This window comes from Pholcus phalangioides, unplaced genomic scaffold (genome assembly GCF_987345545.1).
Source record: "Pholcus phalangioides strain wild (caught in Gottingen) unplaced genomic scaffold, Ppha-v1.0 ptg000024l_1, whole genome shotgun sequence".
In the NCBI taxonomy this organism is placed as follows: domain Eukaryota; kingdom Metazoa; phylum Arthropoda; class Arachnida; order Araneae; family Pholcidae; genus Pholcus; species Pholcus phalangioides.
Window position 1 is genome coordinate 5,877,039 of NW_028301616.1, and position 9,313 is coordinate 5,886,351.

The window sequence follows — 9,313 nt, forward strand, 5'->3', positions numbered from 1 at the left end:
TGGCGGGCGGTCCACCTGTGCTCCTTCTTGACCGACGGAGGTTTCCGGGAGCTTCCCGGAGTGTGGCTGCTGCTGCTTGCAATGGAGTGGGGCCCCGGCGGGGACTTGCGAGTCGGGGGATATTCGCCGGGCCCAGATGCCAGGAGAGTTCTTCCAGCATGGTTCAGCCGCAAGGTAATCAGCTTATATCCCGCAAGGGACAGAGCGAGGGCCATGTCTGGTGTTATGTATGTCTCAATGAAGAGATTTTAGCAGGTGGTCGAAGACCTGGACAATGCTGGGAAATGTGCATGTACGTGTTGTGAACCTAACGTGAAACTTGTTTCTGTGTAATGCTTGTTATAGCGCTGCCATCTGCCATCAATTTTTCAATCTATGAGTGAAGTGTAATTAATGATCGAATGATTGAATAATTGCATCGTTGTAGGCCTGTTGCTTTCTGCGGCGGGACATTTTTTTAACGGCGTTATCGGCTTGCATTCGAATCTTGAAGTTGGGAACCACAGAAAACTAACTTCAGCCGACTACTACCAACACCTCATGGAGATAGAAGGCTTCCACACGGGTTTCCAAGTTCATCTCGAACGTCATGAGAGTGGTCCAGTAAGACTACCTGACAAGTTTGCCACATTTTGAGTCACAACATTCTATGCCGTTTCTTCTTTGGCGTAGAATTTCTGGGTTGGCTCCAAAATACCGCACGGTAATTGGATATGGGGCATTGAAATCGTCAACTCTGTGCTCAATCCTTTCCTTTGTGCATAATGATGATACTAGCACGTGCAGCGGAATTTTTTTTCTCTGAATATTCTGAGTGAGGATGGACTACTTGCGTGACGGCACGAGCAGCGTACGGGAACCTGCTATTTGTAGGAGTGGCTGCTACTACTGTGGGGTTTTAACTCAGGTCCTCGCGGTGCAAGTCCGTAGCTGTGACCTATCGACTACCACAGCAGCGAAAGTCCCACACCAGACCAAACAGTATCCAGTGTTTCTCGACCGAGACTCAGCGCCAAATGTTGAAGAATAACAGTAAGACATAACTCCAGTTATTCTGCTGTTGATGGCAGAATGATCACGTTAAAAACACAGCGAATTACTTCGCCCCGCTTGTTTTTTGATAACCATTTTATGGATATCTATGGTGTGTCCTGTAAGTCCTAATGCAGATTTCATCTCAACAACCATTCAATGCAGAGGTATGCTTTACGTTCAAAAAATTATCAAAATGTGTTCAGAAATCACCTTGTACTTGTTTTGAGAGTACAAATACAGTGCGTCACAAAATGGGAAATCTAAATTTTTATACGATCTCTCCTGTCTTCCAACTTCCGATTAGAAAGTAGTTGCTCTGTCTCTCCTGACGCCAATAATAATAAAAAAAATCACTTTTCCAAGTGCAATATTCCCTGAGATATTTGAATTTAAAAACAGAGGGAAGTCAGGAAAGGATAGGATGAATACCTGGGAAAGAAGAGCTTATAGTGTCGATGTTGTTCTTTCCAAAATTTTTTCAGATTTTTCAATCCAAATAGCTCATTGTATATTGCACTAAGAAACTTTTTTGTCCTCAGGAAAGACAGAGCAACAACTTTTGAATTGGGTTTTTAGAACAGGATGTCATATGAAAAATTACATTTTTTTATTTCGTGACTGATTGTATTTGCACCCTCAAAACTACTTCAGTAGAACCTTTCGATAACGAACACCCATGGGACGAAAACTTTTGTCCCTTAATGGGGAGGTACGATATACCGCGAAACCTCATTTATACGACGTCGGGTTTCTTTCGCAATCGGTTCCCATCCATTTTAATATTAAACAGTAAAAATATATGTTATTCAAAGGTTTTTAACAGATGGCTGATGCGAAGATATATTTTGGAAAAAGAGAAAATTGCCCCTGTGCGGGGTAATCGAACCCACGTCGTTTCACTTTCCCGTTCAGTGCACACGAGCTTCAAGGAAAGATTGAGATATACGTTTTCCTCTGTAGTCCAGTGGTCTAGGTCGTTCACCCGGAAAGTGAAAGGACGTGGGTTCGATTTACCGTAGGGGCAGTTGAATTTTCTCTTTCCAAAATATATCTTCGCATCAGCTAGCTGTTAAAAACCTTTGTATGAATAGGGGAGTGACATCACATCCTCAGATATATGTTATTGTATGTAAAAGTGGTTACGCATCATCAAATTTTGAGATCGAAATTTCTCTCGATGAGGAAATTTTGATTAAATTTCATTGCATTTAAAATCACCAATATGAGGATGGAAAGGCTGATAATTATGGAAAAAAATTGTAATCTTTGGTTCTCTCTTCATCAAACCAATTAGTTATGTTTACCTGCAAATGATACGTGCACTGCACACATTTTGCAATAAAAAACGAATTAAAATAAGCGTGAAGAAGATGAAAACCATTCATAACAACATTATCAGTCTTGTTAAGTAGGTTTTCTTCACACAATCAGCAAACAAAACCAACATTAGAATACTATGTCATAGTAATGTTCAGTTAATTAAGCAATTAATTGACCATTAATCATATTTACCAACACGAATTTTGGATTAAACATGATCTTGGTTGAGTATGATAAATTATGAATATTAAAAAAATATATTATTTTGCCCGATTTTTTACAGTTCGTTATTGAGAGTGTCTGCTAACGGGCAGTGAAATACATTAACGCCTTATTCCACGGGACTGGGGATCAGAAAAGTGTCCGTTAGTGGGAGAGTCCATTACGCATTTTGACCATTATTTAAAGTGGAGCCATTTCTCTACGATGCACGGTTGAAGAGATAAACGCTGCATTACGACTTATAGGACAACCTCCATAGTTACGGCTTATTTGATATGGAGCGATATTGATATTACGCTTTGATGAATTTTCGTGTGTATGATGTTGTTTTATTCTAATTGATTGATTATGATCGCAAAAGCCAAATTTCATTAAAACATTTATTTCGCAAACAAACTCTTCAGAATCTCAAGAACATTATAATTTTTATCAGAGAAACATTTTTGGTCGTTTGATTCTTTTTTCCGAGAGGTAGAAAATGTTCTTCTAGCAATTTCCGAATCTGACCCTGAAGTTTGTAACGGCAACTTTTCCATTCTTAACAGTGCCTTCGACGGCGAGCTGTAAAAGAGGAGATATATATCAAAATCAGTATCAATGGAACTTTTGTATGAATCAATGAAATTGAACGATTAGGACATCAAATTTCATCAAATTTCAAATTCATATCCGCATACATAATTCCATGTAAAATAATATTTTTTACATGTTAAATATTAAAATTGAATTCATATAATATTTTTGTCAGAGTCAGAGACACTTTGTCAGCATATTGAAAAACATGATGGAGTATTTTTTTTTTTAAATATGCTGTCTTTTAATATGATATTTTCTGAAAAAATAAAAATCACCTTGATAGCTCTGTCAACGTTCAAGCTCATGGAACGCTTCGTCCAAGGGGTCTCTGATTGAACTACATAGTTGCTGAGCCATACGTTCTTGTTTGAGGCATCCGAGGCTATAACCTTGACTTCGGCATTGGTTGCACTCAAATAGATGTCATAAGAAACGCACATGACGTACCCGCTCTTGCCAGTCTGGAGGAAAGGAGACTGCATAATGGCCTTCAAGGATTGCGAAGACCTTGATTCCAAGAGCATCACGTAGCCTGTTATAGAAAATTAAATCAAGATTATGGATCTAGAAATCTGCAGGAGATCAATTTGTGTCGAAGTCGCTCACGATGGTTTTAAATTTCACAAACCTTGTGCTCCACCGGCGTTAACGTAACTCCTTCCCCATCTGCCGGTGGAATGAGGCAAGTTGATGAATCCGCAGTCATCTCTGCTGAAGTTGCATTCGTACCAGGTATTGGCTGGAAAAAGCAAGTGAATGGATCTTGAAGAATTATACAAGAAATACGCAATTATAGTCAACAAGCAATTTGCATACCCGTTTTTTGTGCGTTTAGGAGACAGTTTTAGCTTGTACCTGTGGCCGAATTAAGTTCAGGCGCAACAATCAAGTATACTCTTACTGAACTGCTAGCGAATTTTTTTACCAAAGTTCATCCTGAAGCGGTGTTCTTCAAACTTTTTACAGCTGCGGGCCGGCAGAAATAATTTGCGGACCGAAAAAAACTAAATGAATGAGAGGAACAGCTTGCGAACCGGAGAAAAAAAAATAACGTGTAACAAATTTTCCCCCTAATCTTCCCACTTATTATATTTCCTGGTATTATATTACGATAAATGTGATAAATTATTTACTATTATGCATAATAACCCACAAAAATTTCAGTTATTATGCATAATAATCGATTTATCATATTTACCGAAAAATATTATATCTCATACTTTATGTTACGTGTCGCCACCTATGAAATCAAAAGAAAACTACCCGTTAAACTCTTGAAGCAAAATTTGTTGTTGGTTTTAAATCGGTGTGCGGAATGAAAATGAATACTACATCATATTGTTCATTTTTATGCTTTACAATGATGTAAATTTCATGAGCCATATAATGCCTGTTACTATATTTGTATGTTTCCCGCTTCGTGCTTACGAAAAATTGTCCTGCGGCAAATATAAAAGTATATACATCGGTATACACCGAAAAAATTTAAATAAAAAACATCATATCATATCAAACACGAATACTCAATTTACATTCTGCGCATCGGATTGAAACCAACAGTCGATATTACTTCAATGCTTATGATAGGTAGTTCTGTTTTCCTCCAATACATGCCAGCAGATTATATGAGTATTATATTATCTTTAAAATATGTTTTGTATTATTCTTATATCTCCTATATATATATATATATATATATATACACTGCTCACAACAATTAGGGGAGCACATGGTTTTAACAAAATTACGCAAAGATGTACACCGATAAGTAACATAAAATGAATCATCCATAATTTAAAGCCTAGCAGGAAACGGAAGAAGAAAACTTCATATGCAAATCAAAGTTCATGACGTCAAAAACCAGAAAAAGGAGATAAGGGCAGAAATCGGGATGTTGCAGAAACGTCTGTTTTACTGCCGTAACTGTGAAATTCGATTGCGCAGTATTATTTTTTTGAGACAAGGTGACTTGAGGATGTCTCAACAACGTGATTTACCGAAATCCATGGCATGGCGTGTTATAGGCAGACTGGAATCCGGGCAAACACAACGTAGTGTCGCGGACGCTGTTGGAGTCGCCAGAAGTGTTGTTGCAAGGCTGTGGAATCGATTCCAAGAAACAGGAAATGTTAGATGTCGGCCACGTGCCACTACAGCAACTGATGACCGGTATATACGGTTAACAGCCCGTCGAAACAGAACAGAGAATGCTACGCAGCTGCAAAGATGGTTGCTCTTGGCAACAGGACGAAGGGTGTCCAGCCAAACAGTACGTAATCGGCTTCATGAGGGAGGGCTCTATGCACGTAGGCCAATGGTCTGCATTCCGTTGACCCCACGCCACCGTGCGGCCCGAAGAAGATGGGCTGCTGAACATCGAGATTAGGAGCAACATGATTGGAGCCAAGTGCTGTTTACGGACGAGTCCCGATTCAGTCTGGAGTGTGACACCCGACGTGTTCTGGTATGGAGGGACAGGGGCACTCGAAATAACCCCGCATTCGTTCGTGAAAGGTCACAATACAGACGAGCTGGTTGGATGGTATGGGGTGGAATCAGCATAGGCGGACGTACGGACCTGCATATCATTCGGAATGGCACTTTGACGGCCCGAAGGTATGCAGACGAGATACTGCGACCTCATGTCATCCCTTACGCTGGAGCCATTGGAGATTCCTTTGTTTTCCAGGATGATAATGCCCGACCGCATAGAGCTCGTCTGGTGGAGAACATGCTTGAAGCTGAAACAATACAGCGTATGGAATGGCCAGCGTGCTCTCCTGACCTTGGACGACGCATTGCTGCGCGACCAAGGCCGCCTGTTACTGTCCGAGACTTGCAGATTGCACTTCTTGAGGAGTGGAACAGTATTCCCCAAACTCTGATCGATAACCTCATCGCATCCATGGCAAACAGGTGTGCAGCAGTCTTAGCTGTTCGAGGAGACCACACGCCCTATTAAAACTCATGCATCATGTCTAAACAGTACTTTTTTTTATCGTTTACATGTAACCAAATTGTTGCCCTAAATCATCTTTTTTCCATATTTTCAAAGAATTAAAGCTTAATTCCAAAATTTTTTACGTCTTTTTTCTGTATTGCGCATTAATACGCGTGTACTATCCATTGTATGCCAATACGTGGCTGTCTCGCACGGTTTTCTTCACTTTTTTGCTTGCTCCCCTAATTGTTTTGAGCAGTGTATATATATATATATAAAATATAAATTAGATATTATGAAAAGGCGAAAAAATTAGAAAGAATTGAAAAATAGGAAAAATTGGAAAAAATATGGATCAATGAGGAGGTCGTTCTCAAGGGTCGTCCCCCCACATTGCTCCAAGCTTTATCTGACTTTTGAAGTTTTTCATTGTAATCTGGTTTTTGTCAGTTGCTCTTTTAATGCATACTATATATATAATATATATGTATAGCAACACATTGCGCAACATGTTATGCATCACTCTCATCGTCATAATTCCATCATTGCCATTTTTTTATTATATACATATCAGCATTTTATTCGTATAGCATTGATATAGTATCTGCATTTTGCATATCTTATCCCGTGTTATTAAGTTAATTGCCGAGAAGGTGAGTCTGATTGTACTCACTTTGGGTTGAGATGTACTTTCAGCTACCTCCATGGTTTGATGACGTGAATTGCCATCAAATCATGGCGGTGATGAATTGTCTTGAATTGTCACTATATTGCTGTATAATAACCATGGCTTCCGCACGCCACTTAATTGGTCGGGAGAGGACGGAGGAATTCTCTAGTATTATCTACAGAACACAAAAATTCAATCATTTACCATCTTCAATTCAAAATATGTGAGCCAGATGGCAGCACCAGATGTAACACGAAACAAGCACCACGACTCCCACAGCATAAATACGTTAGGGGTCACACATATACTCTGAACACATATTCCGGCGTGTACCAATTCATTAGAAATTCTGCAGAGGAATGTTTCCGAGGTGCACGTATGCATAATTAGTGATAGTATTCTTGAAAGGATGATGTCACTCTCCGTTACCATACGAAGGTTTTTAACAACTGGCTGTTGGGAAGGTTTTCAGATTCTGCAAGTTGGCACCGTTATGGATCTGTTAAAAACCTGAAATTCAAAATTTTAACCGATTCGTAACGGCACCGACTGTTTAGAATCTGAAACCAGCGTGCACAACGTTCGTACCCAGTGACCATAAATCCGGAATTCAAATTGTAATAAAGGGAGAAGTTCTCTGAGCGTTGAATATAGCTCAAACGATGACCAAGGCAAGGAATTAAGCGGATGGGGGAAAAAAGTGAATTGGACCCTAGCAAATCGGACTAGTGCTCTAGACCAAGGATGGCCAACAGCCGGCCGTGAAGTGATTTTGTGCAGCCCGCGACAAGGTAAAAGTACCGTGAAAAATTTTAATTTGTGATCATTATTTGAACTATCGGTTCCAACAGCAGATTTCTTGATTAGCAAACTACTTACAAATTTCTTGGTTCTTGTGATGAAATTAATTTAATAACTAACTAATTAATTCAATTAATAATGTAGCGGCTTATACACCGAAGTTGCACCACTGATGCGGCCCGCGACGCTATAGCTGACCATTATGTTGGCCCTGCGAACAGAAAGAAGTTGCTCATCCCTGCTCTAGACCATTTCTCTACAGGAGCACTGATATTCACCTTCGATGGATTATATACGTGTGCAACAGGACCGTCCAGCCACCGAACAATATCCCGACTCAGCTAATAGATATGATACACCATGTTTACTCTAATGTAAAATGTTTTGAAGAAAGAACTTTCGCGTGTTTGTACTCACCCGAACTCAGACAGAACAGCAAGGCGAAGGTGATGAATGCGGCAACGGACTTCATTTCGATCACGAAACGTCAAGGCAGCGTGGGAGTATCGGCATAGTGTGACGCTCGACTATATATAGAGGTGATAAAAGAGAAAAGTTCTAACGAAACAAATGCCACGTTCATAGATAAACGTGAGAAACGTGACACTTGTGCGTTCTTCAAGGTTTAAAAATATATGAATTAATGTCATAGTAAAAGTCCATATCTTTTCATCCACGGGAGAAAAAATAAGATATTATATAGAGAGAAATTTCACTTTGTTACAATAACATGGGTACTAATCATTGCAAGTTAATCATGTCCGAGCATATTTTTTAAAATTAATTATTTCTGAAGATTGATGGATAAGAATTAATTGAATAAGATCGGCCACGAAGCGAAATCAGGGGTCGTCGTCATTGTCGTCCTTATCATCGCTGTCGAATGTTCGAATCTATCTAAACGCAAGTAGTATTACGTAAGTTTTTTCCAACACGACTGAAAGCCAATGGCGATAAGATTCTCTTTTTTTTCAACGATTGTACCTTTCATAAAGAACCAGAAAAAACATTTTCCACTGGTTCTTCCATTTGGTTCCAGACTTTGCCACGAAGCTGGGATGTAAGAGATGTCGGCGACGGGATGAGTCTGGTGGCAAAGTCCATGCGTTCATTGTCGTCCTTCTTGGGGATGATATAAAGCAGCTCAGCATATCTTTGACTACCAATTACAGTGGCCAGATGTCCTGGTTTTTTTTTTTTTTTTTTTGCTATTTTTCGCCCTTTTTTCGGGGCACATGTTTGTCCCGGTTTATGCTTGTGCAATGAAATAGGATTAATTTGAATAATTTTTTTTCCAGTTTAACTTTTTTTAGCTACATTAAATATTACGCTAAGAATTTGTTATTTCACTGTTACATTTTTATCATGTTAATACGGTGCCACATTACTGATAGCTTTTATTTATATGTCAGTATACTTATTGATTACATTGATTATACTGATTGGAAGCGAGTGACTCACAGAACTATGAATTCAGTTTTGAAGGAATTGTGGCCAGATTGCTTTGCAGGCAGAAATTTCCAGCACTTTGACACCGATATTATAGATGATGCAGTGAAATCCCTGTTAATGGACGCCCCCCCCCCTCTTTTAAGGAAGAATTTTTTTGTCCCACCGGTGTCCACGAAAGAGATATTTTACCGTAAAGAAACCAGAAATGCCCCCCCCCTCCGCCGCTTTTGCTCCGATAAGGGATATAAGCCCATTATCTCGTATGGTTGGGATTGTCTCTTCTTGGGAAAATCATT

At 39.5% G+C, this 9,313-nt stretch overlaps 1 protein-coding gene across 1 annotated transcript; it reads right to left on the reverse strand.

Annotated features, from left to right (window-relative positions):
- Positions 1-2,941: 2,941 nt before the first annotated feature.
- On the reverse strand, positions 2,942-8,110 carry LOC149068634 (uncharacterized). Its single transcript, XM_089250968.1, has 4 exons — positions 7,983-8,110; positions 3,782-3,892; positions 3,429-3,685; positions 2,942-3,138 (listed from the first exon to the last, which is right to left on the reverse strand). The coding sequence occupies exons 1-4, from the start codon at positions 8,035-8,037 to the stop codon at positions 3,064-3,066; spliced, it is 498 nt and encodes a 165-aa protein (XP_089107094.1). The 5' UTR covers positions 8,038-8,110; the 3' UTR covers positions 2,942-3,063.
- Positions 8,111-9,313: the final 1,203 nt, after the last annotated feature.

Coding starts and splice junctions, on each gene's coding strand:
- LOC149068634 (XM_089250968.1), bottom strand. CDS start 8,037: ATGAAGTCCGTTGCCGCATTCATCACCTTCGCCTTGCTGTTCTGTCTG. Junction 3,893..7,982: donor GCTGTTCTGTCTGAGTTCGG/GTGAGTACAAAC, acceptor TGCTTTTTCCAG/CCAATACCTGGTACGAATGC. Junction 3,686..3,781: donor TAACGCCGGTGGAGCACAAG/GTTTGTGAAATT, acceptor TTTCTATAACAG/GCTACGTGATGCTCTTGGAA.